The sequence below is a fragment of the Neophocaena asiaeorientalis genome, unplaced genomic scaffold (genome assembly GCF_003031525.2).
Source record: "Neophocaena asiaeorientalis asiaeorientalis breed wild unplaced genomic scaffold, Neophocaena_asiaeorientalis_V1.1 scaffold76, whole genome shotgun sequence".
NCBI lineage: Eukaryota > Metazoa > Chordata > Mammalia > Artiodactyla > Phocoenidae > Neophocaena > Neophocaena asiaeorientalis.
In genome coordinates, this window is record NW_020173668.1 from 3,053,792 (window position 1) to 3,070,914 (window position 17,123).

The following is a 17,123-nucleotide window of genomic DNA, read 5'->3' on the forward strand; positions in this document are numbered from 1 at the left end:
TTGCTAGTTGTTTGGCATAGGGTGGGCAGCACTGTAGCTTGCTGGTCGTTGAGTGAAGCTGGGTGTTGGTGTTGAGATGGAGATCTCTGGGAGATTTTCACCATTTGATATTTCGCGGAGCTGGGAGGTCTCTTGTGGACCAGTGTCCTGAAGTTGGCTCTCCCACCTCAGAGGCACAGCACTGACTCTTAGCTGCAACAACAAGAGCCTTTCATCCACACAGCTCAGAATAAAGGGGAGAAAAAGTAGAAAGAAAGAAAGAGGATAAAATAAAATAAAGATAAAATAAAATAATTAAAAAATAATTATTAAGAAAAAAATTTTTTTTAATGTAAAACAAAGAAACAGAACGGACGGACAGAACCCTAGGAGAAATGGTGAAAGCAAAGCTATACAGACAAAATCTCTCACAGAAGCATACACATACACACTCACAAAAAGGAAAAGGGGAAAAAATAATAAATCTTGCTCTCAAAGTCTACGTCCTCAATTTGGGATGATTCTTTGTCTATTCAGGTATTCCACCGATGCAGGGTGCATCAAGTTGATTGTGGAGATTTAATCCGCTGCTCCTGAGGCTGCTGGGAGAAATTTCCCTTTCTCTTCTTTGTTCGCACAGCTTCTGGGGCTCAGCTTTGGATTTGGCCCCACCTCTGCATGTAGGTCACCGGAGGGCGTCTGTTCTTTGCTCAGACAGGACGGGGTTAAAGGAGCAGGTGATTCGGGGGCTCTGGCTCACTCAGGTCGGGGGGAGGGAGGGGTGCGGATGTGGTGCAGCCTGCGGCGTCAGAGGCCATCGCGACATTGCACCAGCCTGAGGCGTGCCGTGCGTTCTCCCGGGGAAGTTGTCCCTGGATCCCGGTACCCTGGCAGTGGCGGGCTGCACAGGCTCCCCGGAAGGGAGTTGTGGAGAGTGACCTCTGCTTGCTCACAGGCTTCTTGGTGGCTCAGCAGCAGCCTTAGCGTCTCATGCCCGTCTCTGGGGTCCGTGCTTTTAGCCGCGGCTCGCGCGCGTCTCTGGAGCTCGTTTAAGCAGCGCTCTTAATCCCCTCTCCTCGCGCACCAGGAAACAAAGAGGGAAGAAAAAGTCTCTTGCCTCTTCGGCAGGTCCAGACTTTTCCCCGGACTCCCTCCCGGCTAGCCGTGGTGCACTAACCCCTCCAGGCTGTGTTCACGCCGCCAACCCAGTCCTCTCCCTGGGATCAGACCTCCGAAGCCCGAGCCTCAGCTCCCAGCCCCCGCCCACCCCGGCAGGTGAACAGACAAGCCTCTCGGGCTGGTGAGTGCTGGTCAGCACCGATCCTCTGTGCCAGAATCTCTCTGCTTTGCCCTCCGCACCCCGGTGGCTGCGCTCTCCTCTGTGGCTCTGAAGCTCCCCCCCTCCGCCACCCACAGCCTGCGCCCGCGAAGGGGCTTCCTAGTGTGTGGAAACCTTTCCTCCTTCACACCTCCCACTGGTGCAGGTCCTGTCCCTATTCTTTTGTCTCTGTTTTTTTCTTTTGCCCTACTCAGGTACGTGGGGAGTTTCTTGCCTTTTGGGAGGTCTGAGGTCTTCTGCCAGCGTTCAGTGGGTGTTCTGTAGGAGTTGTTCCACGTGTAGATGTATTTCTGATGTATGTGTGGGGAGGAAGGTGATCTCCGCGTCTTACTCTTCCGCCATCTTTAACAATCTCCCTCGTGAACTAATTTTAAAGGAAAATGAGAACATTAACAATGAAGCATGGCGTGTGCTGAAGGCCATGACCTCTGCTCTGCCCGAAGTTCTTGACTTTCAGGTCTTTCTCCTGCACTCTGCTGAGGATCCCCGAGCCAGGGATGTGGCCTGACTCACCTCTGTGGTCCCAGGATGGAGCAATATGTTGAACTAATAAATGCAGGAGTGCACGAATAAATGAAGAAACGAGTGAGCGTGAAATACCCCCCGGTCTGTTTGTTGTCCTGTGACTCTCTGCGGGGATGTTGACTGTGACCATATAGTGCTGATCAGGATGAAAGTGAATGGGTGGGGGGAGAATAGGGTGAGCAGTTGGCAGGAGTGAGCAGCTGGACAGGGCTTTGATATAGAAGGGAGGATCCTTTGGGGATCCTGTGTTGGCGGTGGGTTCCCTCATGTCAGAAGGTCATGGCGGGCCCCAAGGTCCCAGGCTAACCCAAGCCTGGGTTGAGACCAGGGCTGAACCGTGGTGGTCCCGACCCTGGCAGGCTATTCCTGGCTTGATCCATAGGTGCCCAGACACCACCCAGGCCCCCGCACTGCCAACTAAGGCCAGAAGTTGGAAGGAGGGGTGGTGGGAAGTGGAGTCTTCTCCTTGGGGAGACTCAGCCCTGGGCCTGGGTGGGTCAACAGGTGAGAAGAGCAGGTGGAACCAGTGCAGCCCTTTGAGGGAGGTTTTCTGTGGACCCCTGGCCTCAGGGTGACTCTGCAGCTCCACTAAGGGCAACCCGTGCAGATTTGGGGGTGCTCCCTCAGAAGGGTCCGTTTAGGGTCTCAGGAGGCTACCCCACCCACTGGGAGGTGGGAGCCCCTGCAGGTCCCTGTGGAGACACATTGTCCTATTGTATTTGTGCAAAGGGTCATGTGGAGTTTCCTCTGTGAAGATTCAAGGGCTCTGGAGACCAGAGCTGCAGACCGTGGAGCATGTTAGGGGATGAGCTGAGAGTGGGTGAGGGGCTGGAGAGTCTCGGTTTGTGGGGGGCTTCCTGGGTGGGTGACAGTTTGCTGCTGAGGTAGGGGTGGTGAGTGAATGGGCCCCCTGGCCACAGGGTGGGAGTAAGTTCTAGTGATGAGGACACAGTGTGTGCGGCCTCCTGGGATGTACTTTTCTACTTCTCTGCTCCCATCCTGCCCCTGCTGGTGAGGCCAGTGGAAAGGAGTGGGGTGGGGGGCTGTTGGTGAGCGACCTCCATCCACAGCCTTCAAACTCCTGGAGCAGATCTGTCCACACAGGCAGGACGTTCCCAGAGGTGACCCTCAGGTCCCACAGGCACAACCCCTGGCTTTGCCGGGTTTCCTGGGGACTGGGGATGAGGAAGGAGCTCAGGGAGCCTTGGGCAGCCATACCCTTTCCCAGGGAGGAAGTACCCGGGGCTTCTTCACAGGGCGGGTCCCCTGCTGTCAGCACCTGTCTGGTCTCACCGAGTCCCTCTCGATTCTGTGGTTGGTGGACAGAGCTCCTCAGAGCCTCAGAGCTCCACCCTCCTCCTCTTCTCCCCATTTGGTTAGGGATCCGGGCCTTCCTCTTCTCTCTGGAAAGCCAGGGCCCAGTCTCCATTCCCGGGGAGGGAGTGCCCTCTAGTGCCAGAGAGAGAGAAGGCCGAGGAGGCAGCAGCTGGAGAAGGAGGGCAGGGCCAGAGGCCAAGCCTGAAAGGAAGGCACTGCCAGCCAATGAGGGGTGAGCCAGCTGCAGCCTGACCTGTGGGGCTGGGACAGCGAGGGACCCACAGGTATTTCTGAGTGTGTGTGTGTGTGTGTGTGTGTGTGTGTGTGTGTGTGTGTCTTCTTGAGAAGCCCTCACCTATTGGAGGGACTGGACTCTATCAGGTTAAAAAGTTAACATAGTGGAGAAAGTTTCCCTGATCTCCACTCTTGAATTCTTCCTCCAAGTAAGAACACTTTCTCTATCCTAAATTGTTCTAAATGGGTTTGGTTCTACCACACCTGGATGTTTCTTGCCAAGGCTCTGGATCCTGGGGTTACCTCTACCCAATTTCTTCCCTTTCTGTCTAACCTGGAATCCCTATCTATTATGTCTCACTTGTCTTCTGTCCTAATATTTCATCTTCATTTTAAGTACAGAGGATGCATAGCAATGTGAGCCACGGTGGCCGAACTGTGGCTGCAGCCTGTCCTGCCAGCTCAGTGTATGCAGTTGGAGGTGGGGGTGGGAGACCCCACCAGTCCCTGCCCTAGTAAAATGAGGGGTTGGGATCAAGCCTTGCAATTTCAGCTTATGATGTGACAAGCTTGGGACTGCACTCGCCTCCTTATCATTCATGGTTGGGGAAGCACCATGGCCAAGCGGCCAGCGTGTAAACCTCCTATTGACCAGAATTGATTGCTGGTTTCTAGGTAGCTTTGCAAGAGGCCAGCTTCTTTCCTGGGAGGCCAGCCGACAGGGCTTCCAACTTGGGCAAGTTAATCCTTGCCTCTCATTTGGCCAATGAGAGAGGCTCAACACTTTCCCACATGTTCATCAGGTGCCTGCCGTCCTCTGTGGCTGGCTGGTTTGTCATCAGGACACAGTTTTCTCGAATGACTGGATTCCTGGGTGCTAACGGCCAAGAGATTTCTTGTCCTGATCCAGGAAGCTCCTATATGCTCATCTTAAACTGGGGTTCTACACATTTTCCATCTGGGAACTATTGATTATAATATAAAATCTCTGGAGGTCAGTGATCTGCCCCATTTTATCTCAAATCTCTGTCTATAGTTTCCCAGTAGGATAATTGGGAGAAAAGTTGATGTTTTGGTTGACATCTCAGGGAATTGGTATTTCATTTGAATTGAGCCCAAGTAAACAACTCATTTCTGCCTGACACAGCAGAAAATATTCCTGCAGCTGGAAAGGACCACAATAATCCCAAAGTTTAACCTCTTGGATCCTTGTTGAGAATCTCCACCATCAGAAACTCAAGCTGATTGTGGAGAAGTTCCAGGCAGAGTCTCTGGAGTCAGACAGATCTGCTCCTTCTAATTGGGTAACTTTGGGCAAGTGACTTAAACTCTCTGAAGTCCAGTTTCCTGATGAAAAGTACAGGTCTCATAGGTCATTGTGAAGATACTTAATGGAATAACTATGAAGTCCTCAGCAAATACTTGGAAAATAGGATGTGACAGTAAATGGTAGCTGCTATTATTTATTACTATTCTCACTCAAGAAGAAGTTAGGTGAGCATCTGTCAGGGATCTTTGCAGGATGGAGGACCGAACTGGATGTCTTAACACACGTCTGACTCAGATAGCGCTGGGGATGAAGCCCACCCCTCCCCCTATTGTAGTTTGCTCCTCTGAGCCTCAGTGTTCTCACCTATAAAAATGGGGTTACAAATATCTTATGGGAATTTTATAAGGATTAAATATAAAATTGCAGCACTAGAGGTGAAAACATCTACACATAGTTTATTCATAATAGCTACTCAGGGATTTCAGAAATTATTATCTATGTTGGAAGGCCTTAGATGAGGCACCGGGCTCCTAGGAGGGACCAAGAGCTCTCAGGGTAATAGGAGGCTGGTGAGGGAGGTGGCTAGACGGAGGTGTTAGCACCCTCACCTTTACTGAGCACCTGCCGAGGGTCAACCCTGTGCTGGGGACCCTGAGAAGCCTCGCCAGGTGCTGGCCCCAGGAGGTGCACAGGTTTGGCGGGGAGGCAGACGGGGGCCATGTAATGGGGTGGGAGCCCTCTTTGAAGGGTGAGGACGGCCGGACTAACTGTCGGTGTCTCTCCCAGGGCTGTGGTCTACACTCTCCCTGTTGGTGACCTACTTACACAGGAGGATGCTGCTGTGGCTTCTTCTCATCTCTGCTCTGGATCTCGGGGCCTGGGGTGAGTTTCTTTCACTGGGCCACAAGTGCTTTTGGCATCAGCCCCAGCCTGGTTTCATTTGGAAATCATCCTCTCCAGTGTCCTCACTCCTCCCCACGAGCTATGTTCCCCTTCAGAGCCTGGCTCAGGTGCCCCCACGCCCTGCTGAGATGGGCTCCCATCCTTAGCAGCCTCTCCAGCCTGCCCAGCACACCTTGGCTTCAGTGTCATGGTCAAGTATTTGTTCCTGATGATTTCACAGGACAGAATCTCAGAACCATGGTGGAGACCCTTAGCAACCTCATCCTAAAGACAGAGAAACAGGCCACATTGTGGCAGTGACTTGCCCAAGGTCATCCGACAATTTTGGGGTGGCTGCAGAGTCTAGTGGCTATCAACACAGCTCTGGGGTCAGACAGCCTGGGTTGGAATGCAAGTCCACAGCTTAAAACCCATATCGTCTTAGACAAATAACCTCTCTGAATCTCAGTTTCTCATCTGTATAGAGGAAGTAGTTGATTTGCTTTGCTTATCTCACAAAGTTGTTTTAAGCCACAAAGCTGATAGTGCCCTTGAAAATGCTTTGTACATTACAGAGCCAGCCTGTGAGAGGTGATATAGGTGACATTGCTGGTTCTAGTGGCTATTGCCCCCATGACCTCTGGTACCGAATAGGCAGAGGGGGATGAGGCATGTTCGTGATGATTAATCCTCCATTAATCCTATCTAAAAAAATCAAGTTTGTGAGGGCAGTCACAACGATCTGTAAATTTCTGTATTTCAAGAACCTTGTCTGGATCACTAGGTGCTTAATATATGAATACGTGTTAACGTGATGATGGCCATCTTGGTACATGACACTCTGATCTATTAATTTGTATACCAGTGAACTGGGACAGGCAGAGCTGCTCAGATGAGGAGGCAGGAGAGACTGCACTGAGTCTGAAATGGAGGGAGGCTTGGGGAGGATGGGGAGAGTGAAGGCCTCATTGGGGCAGATGCGAGAGGCAGAGGTGGAGTGAGGCCAGATGCATCCGTGGTTTTCCTCTTCTTTGTTTCCCAGAGGAAGTCAGGTGACTTGGGGAGGCCCAGAGGCTGTTGGCTGGGGGGGCAGGGGGGATGTGGAGCCTCTGCCTAAGAGCTGGTCCAGGTGTTCTCCGAGGACCAGCACCAAGTGCAGTGTTCCTTCCCAGGGGATTCCCCACAGTTGTCTTGGAATGAAACCCAAGCCAGAGGGCTGTCAAAGAAGCTTCTGGACCTGTTTGTTGGCATCTCACAGCTCATTCTCAAGGGTCGCAGTGGTGAGGCCGTTTGGGGGTGGCCTTGGGCTTCTTAGGGGGCCAGAAGTATTTCTCAGGACGTCACTATGGCTGGGCTGGGTGGGTGGGGTGGGGTGGAACCCCAACTATTCCCCTGGATTGTCCTGAGTCCTTAGGCAAAGCTGGGTTCCAGGAAAGAGATGAAACCCAGGGAGAAAAGACAAGGGTCCCAGTCCCCAGCTCTCAGGGTGGAAACTCTGCATCCCTCAGAGAGCTCCTGGGAGCCCCCAAGTAAGGATAGTGAGGGAGAGCTGGGGAGGTCCTGGGTCCTCTGTGGGGCTCTCACGGTCCTGCCCACAGTGTATTTTCATCTGAAGGAGGGAGACCCGTACTCACTGTTCATGGGGCTTCCTGTGGGCTTTGCCGGGGAGAGTGAGGAGAGTGGTTTGAGGAGAGTGGCAGAGCTTTCCTCAGAGAGTCATGTTCTGAGGGGACAGCCGATGAAAGGCAAGTCAGACACCGGGGCAAATGCCGGTGGGCACCACGCATCCCGAGGCATCCATGCTGACGTGCTTCATGAGAAGTAGGCTCAGAACCCCGGGGTTGGGCGGGGGGTGCTGCTGGGACTGCTTTCTGCAGGCAGAGAAGAAATGAGGATAGGCAAAGTCCTCCAGGGAAGTACAAGAAGGAAGTGTTTGGAGAACAAGGCCACTTGACTTCCCAGCCTGAGTGTGGAGTCTGCATGGGGATTCGTTTTACCCTAAACAGGATATGGAGATGGGAAGGGGTGGCTGTGGTGATGCAGGCCTCCTCCTGGGGCCTCTCCCATCACAGAGGACCCAGGGTGGCCTGGACAGCCTGTGGCAGACACGGGCAGGACCTTAGCATGCCAGCCTGTGGTTCCCCCCCGAACCCCCCACGAGGTGCATCCACCGTTGTCTCCCACAAGGAGTGGGGGTTGAGATTCCTGACCTGCAGGGCCCGGCTGACCCGGCCTGTGGCCTGTGTCATCATGGACCAGCTTACAGAGATAGAGTGCCAAGAGCAGAATGTGTGCAGCTGGAAGCTGCGAGGCCTGCAGTCCCGTTCAGTCTACAACACAGGCTGGTGCGATGTGGCCTACATGTAAGAGGCTGGTGGGGTCCCCGGAGCCCACATTCGAGTTATCCCTCTGAGAGGACCTCCTGCTCCCCCTTCTCTGTTTTTCTTAATTTCCCATTCATGTTGCTTTTCTAATGAATTAAAAAATGCTAAACAAACAAAATCCAAAATCCCCCAGGGGTCATGAGGAAGACAGCTCTGAGCCATGTATGTCGATGTGGTCTTAGCCTCTGGGAGCTCCCGGAAAGAAGCAAGAGAGGTCTTGTAATAAGTACACTCGCCCCCTTGGAGATCGAAGAATATTTCAGTTTACAAAGGTCTTTGCAAGTATTACTCAAGTAGGCTCTCCCAGTCACTCTGAGGAATGGGCAGGAGAAATATTACCACCCCTGTGTCACAGGTGAGGATGCTGTGGTCTGGAGAAGTTAGAGAATTTGCTCAAAGTCACTCAGTGAGGGAGCATGGACCCAGAACTATTCCCAGACTGCCTCCTAGTCCTGCCTTGTTCCACTTCTGCACACAGACAGGGCTTTTACCCCGAGAGGTACCAGGTACCCTGAAGGGCCACCTCATAGTGCGACTGGGATCCCATAGGAGATATCCCACTGGGGATGCAAGGAGGAGGGCCCCGTGTTAAAAGCAAATGTGTGAGGCAAGGAGATGCTTCCATTGTGTATTGAGTACCCCGTCTGAGGATTATCTGTGGAGTGGAGGCCCACAACCTCCTCTTTCCCCCTCAAGAATCAGAATATATATGTATTTGTAGAAGAAAACAGAGAGAGAGAGGGAATGGTGCTCTCCCCGCTGAATTCTAAAGACAAACATAAATGCTTTCTGAATTATCCACTTTGGAAAGGATAACCCACATTTTCTTCTTGATTTATTTTTAGCTGCAAATAAGTAAAAGCAGCTTGAGGCCCCTGTTTTAGCCACCAGAGCCCCTGAGGGCCAGGGTGGGGGGTCTTCCCGTCCACCCTCTGTGGATGCTGTGTTCACTACAGCTCAGCTGCTGTCCCTACCACTAGTGCCCCCACCGCCCCCCCATTGTCACTGCTGTGTTGTCTACTTCAGCCACTGCATCTCGAAGTCAGGTTTTTGCAGTGACAGTGTAAGAGTCTCCAGTTTGTACCTTGCAGCTGCTGTAGCCATAGGGGCTATTTTCACACTGAACTGACCAAAGGCTACAGGGACAGAGCAGCCTGTTGAAAGTACTCCAGCAAAGCCAGGGACATGGCGGACACCCTGAGGCCCCAACCTGGTCCTCAGACCAATGTCAGCACAGGGTGGGAGGTCAGCCCTACTCCATTCTGGGTCTCTGGTGACTTCAGGGAAGTGTTCTTTCTGTGCTCAGCTTGCTGTGGAAATTCATGACTTATTAAGAGCTGAATATGGCAAGAGTTGTGAAAACATCAGTTTCGAAGACTGTAACTGGAAAGTGGAGGATGAGAAATTTATAACGAGGAAGAAAGAAAGGAGGAGGTAAAACAACCAAAAAATAGATACATTGGCTTCAAAAAATAAACTGAGAAAAGGAACATCCTAAACAAATTTCTGTGATAAAGAAGAGCTTAGGAATTCCTAAGGAGAAACTGAAGAAAAAGTTAACATAAAGGAATCCCTGAGATATTAGCTCGGTGCTTTGTGACAGCCTGGAGGGGTGGGGTGGGGAGAGTGGGAGGGAGGGAGACGCAAGAGGGAAGACATATGGGAACATATGTATATGTATAGCTGATTCACTTTCTTATAAAGCAGAAACTAACACACCATTGTAAAGCAATTATACCCCAATAAAGATGTTTAAAAAAAAAAAATGGAATCCCTGAATTCAGGTTGATTGTTTTCAATGTTCAAGTGCTTGGTCCTATAATTTAAAAACATGACGAATGAATTCTCATGCCCTTGAAAAATGTCAAACTAATGTTCTCAGGTTCTTGAGAGTCACACATGTGAATTCCACTTTGAACCAAATGAGTATTTTAAAGTGAGGTTCTGGGAAACACATGTAAACTAAGTCAAAACAAAATTTAAAATATATTCTCACATCTCTTGAAAGTCTAAAATGCGTTATCACCCTCCCTCCCACCGTCATGTCATTGAAGCATAGTATTTTTGAGCCTCTAGAACCCTTTTCCCTTCTGAGGATGGGTGTGAAGTTTCCTGTTACAGGAATTTGCCATTAAATCATGTTTCCTTGCCTGGCAGCTTCCTGGTTGGGGACAATGGCAGGGTGTACAAAGGTGTCGGCTGGAACATCCACGGCATGCACGCCCAGGGCTACAACAGCGTCTCCTTGGGCCTCGCTTTCTTTGGCAATAAGCTAGGTAATGGTCATCCCCTCTGTCCCTCTGCCAGGGAGTTGTCTACACTCTCTTCCTCTGCTCCGTTGTCTCAACACTCTTGTCTTTTCAGCCTACATCATATTGTCCTCTTTGATGATGGCCCCTCTCTTGAAGTTCTTTTCTCCTTTGGATTCTATGACATGCATTTTTTGGTTCTCGTTCTCCTCTCTGGTCTGCACCCCTGTGAGACTGGTGAAGCCACCACTGACCCTGCTTGAGTTCACAGTTATTGCCATCACTTCTGGAGTCTGAAGTTGACCCTGAGGCTGGGGCTTCAGAGGCAGGAAAACATGGCTTCTCTCTTCCTCCAGCATCTCCCATTGGTAGAACCCAAGCAGTGGCCAGCAAGCAAGTCTGGGAAATGTAGTTTGCAGGTTTCCAGCCCCCTGCAGAACAAAGGAGAGCACAGAGCAGGAAGGGAATTAAGAGCCAATAGATAAATAACTGGCACTTGCCAGGACCCTTATCTGCCAACTGGGGCTAGTAATAGCATTTATCTCAGAGGTTTTCTGTGAGGATTACATGAGTTAATGGATGTAAAGAGCACTTGGCCACATGTCTGATTGTAGAGGCTACTAGGTAAATACTGTCACCCTTTTCACCATGCTGGGGCGTTCCTGACTTGGTCAGGTGGGCCTCCCTCTGCATGTAGCTTTCACTGTCTCCCAGTGATCCCACCTAGAGATGGAGAGGATAAAGTTTAGTTTGGCACTTGCAAGAGGTCACCAACTTAGTTTCTAAGAGCTGTGTGCAAGTACTTCCTTGCCTTTCAGCTCCTCTGTCCTGGCTACTGGGCCAGTTTCTGCTCTTCCCACCCATGAGTTATTCAGGCTCAGGTGGTCATCTTGTCTTCCCTCCAGGCCTAGACCATGTTGGAGCTTCTTGCTGACAGTTCTGTGCTCCATGTCATCCTCTTTCAGGCAGCAGGCCCAGCCCTGCTTCCTTATCAGCCACAGAGGATCTGATCTTCTATGCCATAAAGAAGGGTCACGTGTCACTCAGGTATATTCAGCCACTTCTCTTGAAAGAAGAGAGCTGCTTGGTCCCTCAACAGCCACTGATGCCCAGGAAAGGTAAAGCTCCTCAGTCCTGCCTCACCCTCCTCCCAGTTACCACCCAACTACAGTAGGGCATGCTTTTTCTTACTGGTGTTCATTGGTTTCTTGGACCAAGAACATCTCATGCTGAGATCCGGAAAATTCTGAGAGGGCACCTTGCTGGCCTCCTCTCCTTTCCACTAGAACCATGTGGCCATGGAACCATACTTGACATAAGTATATATGTACACACATTTTCACTCAATTAGCAAATATTTATGGAATACCAGCCACTCTTCCAAGTACTGAGGATGCAGCAGTGAACAAAACAGAGAAAACTGCACATTTCAGTGGAGAAAGATAGAAAATGAAGACGTCAAAAAGTCAAATATGTATGATGTTAAATGGCATGAGGACTATGGAGAAGAATAGAGCATGAAAATGGGGTGGGGTAAACATATATACATATTTGTGTATATTACATGAATACACATAGACATACACAATCTCTGTCACACACACGTGTACACACATACACAGACACATTTCTAAATGCAAAAACAAGCCAAATTTCAATATGACCACAGCACTGAGAAAAACTTGAATTCACAGATTACACTGACATGAGTATGAATATTCCAAGAAGTGGGGTAATGAAAATTATGCACTATTTTGGAATGAACAAGCAGCAACCTAAAGCCAGTACAATTATAAGCACTTTCGGAAGTTTAACACTCTCTGCTAGAGTGGACCTTTTCTTGGACTCAAGGATACTTTTTTTTTTTTTTTTGCGGTATGCGGGCCTCTCACTGTTGTGGCCTCTCTTGTTGCGGAGCACAGGCTCCAGACGCGCAGGCTCAGCGACCATGGCTCACGGGCCCAGCTGCTTCGCGGCATGTGGGAACCTCCCGGACTGGGGCATGAACCCGTACCCCCTGCATCGGCAGGCGGACTCTCAACCACTGTGCCACCAGGGAAGCCCTCAAGGATACTTTTTATTAAGCTTTCTTAGTTGTAAATCTCTAAATGAAGTTTCTCTTGCTTTCAGACAGGTGCTATCTTCAATAATGATAACTCTGACATTTGAAGAGTTCTTTAGAGATTTCAAATTATTTCCGTATGTGTGTGATAAGTTCAGAGAGTCAGCTGATTTCTGCATACTGGCCCTGTTACATAAGTACACACACCTGCATTTAGTTGCCATGCATATTCAAGCATGTAGGTATACTTTATTTTTTGAATAAAATGGCGATGCCTCTGTATGATCAACAGTCCTTTCTCTTCTGTTCAAATGCTGGTTTCCACAGTTGTTATCAGAACCTGCAGAATTTGCCTCTGCTCCTTGCTCCAGCCACCTGGCCCAGACAATTGCTATCAGGACCTTCCCAGAATCCCACATGTTAGGATGTGCCAGTGGGTGTCAGAGGTTAGGGAAATTGAGGAGTAACCAGCCTGCAGTTGTGAGATTGTCCACATGTGGGCCCAGGTGAATTCCCATCGCCTTGGTTTTTCCCCTCACCACAGCTTGCCCCAATATCATCACAAGGTCAGCTTGGAAAGCCAGGCAGACACACTGTCCTACAATGAACCTTCCGGCCAAATATGTCATCATCATCCACACCATTGGGGCGACCTGCAACATATCCATGGACTGCCGGATCTGTGTCTGAGATATACAGTCCTATCACATGGACACACAGAACTTCTGTGACATCGGATATCAGTAAGTGGGATTGGTGGAAACTTGACCCTCCTTTTCTTCAGGGCTGTAGGAAGGAAGGCTCAGGGAGGGAGCCAATATTTACCGAGCTCTTCCTTTGTGCCAGGTGCTTTATGTAAGACATCATATTTTTATTTGTGCAAGTTTCTGGACTGAGCATCCTTCATTTTTTATTTTTTTATTTTTGGCCACGCCACATGGCATGTGGGATCTTAGTTCCCTGACCAGGGATTGAACCCACATCTCCTGTAGTGGAAACGTGGAATCTTAACCACTGGACTGCCAGGGAAATCCCTGGACTGAGCATCCTTCAGAGCATAGCAGGGTTGGTTATCTCCCGTGGGTGTGTTCTCCACGAGTGGTTGGGAAGACTCTGAAAAGAAGACTTAAAACAACAGTGATAAAGCAAGAGTGTGAGACCATTATGGGAGGCCATTGAAGGACTGTGCCTTTTTAATGCAATCTCTTCCAACCAGCCAGAGACACAGACCCTGTTCACCACGACGCCCATCTGGCCCAACCCCAAACTTGCTGTCTCTGATGTTAAAATGCTGCAATACCTCTGGTATTGTTAACTCCATTTATAGACACAGGAATCTTTACTTTCTGGACCTCTTTTGCCTCCTCTCTACAGTAGGGACAACAGTACTTTATCTATTTAAATATATAGAGTGAAATAAAAAACATGTTCTTTTTTGGTTCCTTTTTTTAAAAATTTAATTTAATTTATTTTTTTATACAGCAGGTTTTTATTAGTTATCCATTTTATACATATTAGTGTATATATGTCAATCCCAATCTCCCAATTCATCACACCACCATCACCACCCCCCACCACTTTCCCCCCTTGGTGTCCATACGTTTGTTCTCTACATCTGTGTCTCACTACCTGCCTTTCAAACCGGTTCATCTGTACCATTTTTCTAGGTTCCACATATATGCGTTAATATACGATATTTGTTTTTCTTTTTCTGACTTACTTCACTCTGTATGACAGACTCTAGATCCATCCACTTCTCTGCAAATGACCCAATTTTGTTCCTTTTTATGGCTGAGTAATATTCCATTGTATGTAGGTACCACAAGTTATTTATCCATTCATCTGTTGATGAGCACTTAGGTTGCTTCCATGACCTGGCTATTGTAAATAGTACTGCAATGAACATTGGGGTGCATGTGTCTTTTTGATTTATGGTTTTCTCAGGGTATATGCCCAGTAGTGGGATTGCTGGGTCATACGATAATTCTATTTTTAGTTTTTTAAGGAGCCTCCATACTGTTCTCCATAATGGCTGTATCAATTTACGTTCCCACCAACAGTGCAAGAGGGTTCCCTTTTCTCCACACCCTCTCCAGCATTTGTTGTTTGTAGATTTTCTGATCATGCCCATTCTAACTGGTGTGAGGTGATACCTCACTGTAGTTTTGATCTGCATTTCTCTAATGATTAGTGATGTTGAGCATTCTTTCATGTGCTTCTTGGCCATCTGTATGTCTTCTTTGGAGAAATGTCTATTTAGGTCTGTTGCCCAGTTTTGGATTGGGTTTGTTTTCTTAATATTGAGCTACATGAGCTTGTTATATATTTTGGAGATTAATCCTTTGTCCGTTGATTCGTTTGCAAATATTTTCTCCCATTCTGAGGGTTGTCTTTTTGTCTTGTTTGTGGTTTCCTTTGCTTTGCAAAAGCTTTGAAGTTTCATTAGGTCCCATTTGTTTATTTTTGTTTTTATTTCCATTTCTTTAGGAGATGGATCAAAGAAAATCTTGCTGTGATTTATGTCAAAGAGTGTTCTTCCTAGGTTTTCCTCTAAGAGTTTTATAGTGTCCGGTCTTACATTTAGGTCTCCAATCCATTTTGAGTTTATTTTTGTGTATGGTGTTAGGGAGTGTTCTAATTTCATTCTTTTACATGTAGCTGTTCAGTTTTCCCAGCACCACTTATTGAAGGGAATGTCTTTTCTCCATTGTATATCCTTGCCTCCTTTGTCATAGATTAGTTGACCGTAGGTGCATGGATTTACGTCTGGGCTTTCTATCCTGTTCCATTGATCTATATTTCTGTTTTTTGTGCCAGTACCATACTGTTTTGATTATTGTAGCTTTGTAGTATAGTCTAAAGTCAGGGGGTCTGATTCCTCCAGCTCCGTTTTTCCCCCTCAAGACTACTTTGGCTATTCGGAGTCTATCTTGTCTCCATACAAATTTTAAGAGTTTTTGTTCTGGTTCTGTAAAAAATGCCATTTGTAATTTGATAGGGATTGCACTGAATCTGTAGATTGCTTTGGGTAGTATAGTCATTTTCACAATATTGATTCTTCCAATCCAAGAACATGGTATATCTCTCATCCTCTCCCTCTTTTTCTTGATGAGTCTGGCTAATGGTTTATCAATTTTGTCTATCTTCTCAAAGAAGCAGTTTTTGGTTTTATTGATCTTTGCTACGGTTTTCTTTGTTTCTATTTCATTTATTTCTGCAATGATCTTTATGATTTCTTTCCTTCTGCTTACTTTGGGTTTTGTTTGTTCTTCTTTCTCTAGTTCTTTTAGGGGTGAGGTTAGATTGTTTATTTGAGGTTTTTTTGTTTTTTGAGGTAGGCTTGTTTGCTATAAACTTCCCTCTTAGAACTGCTTTTGCTGCATCCCATAGGTTTTGGATTGTCATGTTTCATTGTAATTTGTCTCTAGGTATTTTCTGATTTTCTCTTTGATTTCTTCAGTTATCTCTTGGTTATTTAGTAATGTATTGTTTAGCCTGCAGGTGTTTGTGTGTTTTATGTTTTATTCTGCTGTAATTTATTTCTAATCTCATAGCGTTGTGGTCAGAAAAGATGCTAGATGTGATTTCAATTTTCTTAAATTTACCGAGGCTTGATTTGTGACCCAAGATGTGATCTATCCTGGAGAATGTTCTGTGTGCACTTGAGAAGAAAGTGTAATCTGCTGTTTTTGGATGGAATGACCTATAAATATCGATTAAATCTATCTGGTCTATTGTGTCATTTAAAGCTTGCATTTCCTTATTAATTTTCTGTTTGGATGATCTGTCCATTGGTGTAAGTGAGGTGTTGAAATCTCCCACTATTATTGTGTTACTGACAATTTCCTCTTTTATGGCTGTTAGCAGTTGCCTTATATATTGAGGTGCTCCTATGTTGGGTGCATATATATGTATAATTGTTATATCTTCTTCTTGGATTGATCCCTTGATCATTATGTAGTGTCCATCCTTGTCTCTTCTAACATTCTTTATTTTAAAGTCTATTTTATCTGATATGGGTATTGCTACTCCAGCTTTCTTTTGATTTCCGTTTGCATGGGATATCTTTTTCCATCCCCTCACTTTCAGTCTGTATGTGTCCTTAGGTCTGAAGTGGGTCTCTTGTAGGCAACATATATATAGGGTTTTTTTGGTATCCATTCAACAAGCCTGTGTCTTTTGGTTGGAGCATTTAATCCATTCATGTTTAAGGTAATTATCAATATGTATGTTCCTATTACCATTTTCTTAATTGTTATGGGTTTGGTTTTGTACGTCCTTTTCTCCTCTTGTGTTTCCCACTTAGAGAAGTTCCTTTAGCATTTGTTGTAGAGCTGGTTTGGTGGTGCTGAATTCTCTTAGCTTTTGCTTGTCTGTAAAGCTTTTGATTTCTCCATCGAATCTGAATGAGATCCTTGCCAGGTAGAGTAATCTTAGTTGTAGATTCTTCCCTTTCATCACTTTAAATATGTCATGCCATTCCCTTCTGGCTTGTAGATTTTCTGCTGAGAAATCAATTGTTAACATTATTGGAGTTCCCTTGTATGGTATTTTTTCCTTGTTGCTTTCAATAATTTTTCTTTGTCTTTAATTTTTGTCAGTTTGATTACCATGTATCTCAGCATGTTTCTCCTTGGGTTTATCCTGTCTGGGATTCTCTGCACCGCCTGGACTTGGGTGGCTATTTTCTTTCCCATGTTAGGGAAGTTTTTGACTATAATCTCTTCAAATATTTTCTTGGGTCCTTTCTCTCTCTCTTCTCCTTCTGGGACCCCTATAATGCTAATGTTGTTGCATTTAATGTTGTCCCAGAGGTCTCTTAGGCTGTCTTTATTTCTTTTCATTCTTTTTTCTTCATTCTGTTCCATGGCAGTGAATTCCA

At 47.2% G+C, this 17,123-nt stretch overlaps 1 protein-coding gene across 1 annotated transcript; it reads left to right on the plus strand.

The window, feature by feature from the left end:
* Positions 1 to 5,497: 5,497 nt before the first annotated feature.
* Positions 5,498 to 12,988, plus strand: LOC112401708 (peptidoglycan recognition protein 3-like). The gene is given in 6 exon segments (XM_024748095.1): positions 5,498 to 5,546; positions 6,719 to 6,826; positions 7,708 to 7,909; positions 10,088 to 10,206; positions 11,145 to 11,297; positions 12,786 to 12,988. Coding segments are annotated over 6 exon segments (834 nt in total).
* The last annotated feature ends 4,135 nt before the right edge of the window (positions 12,989 to 17,123 follow it).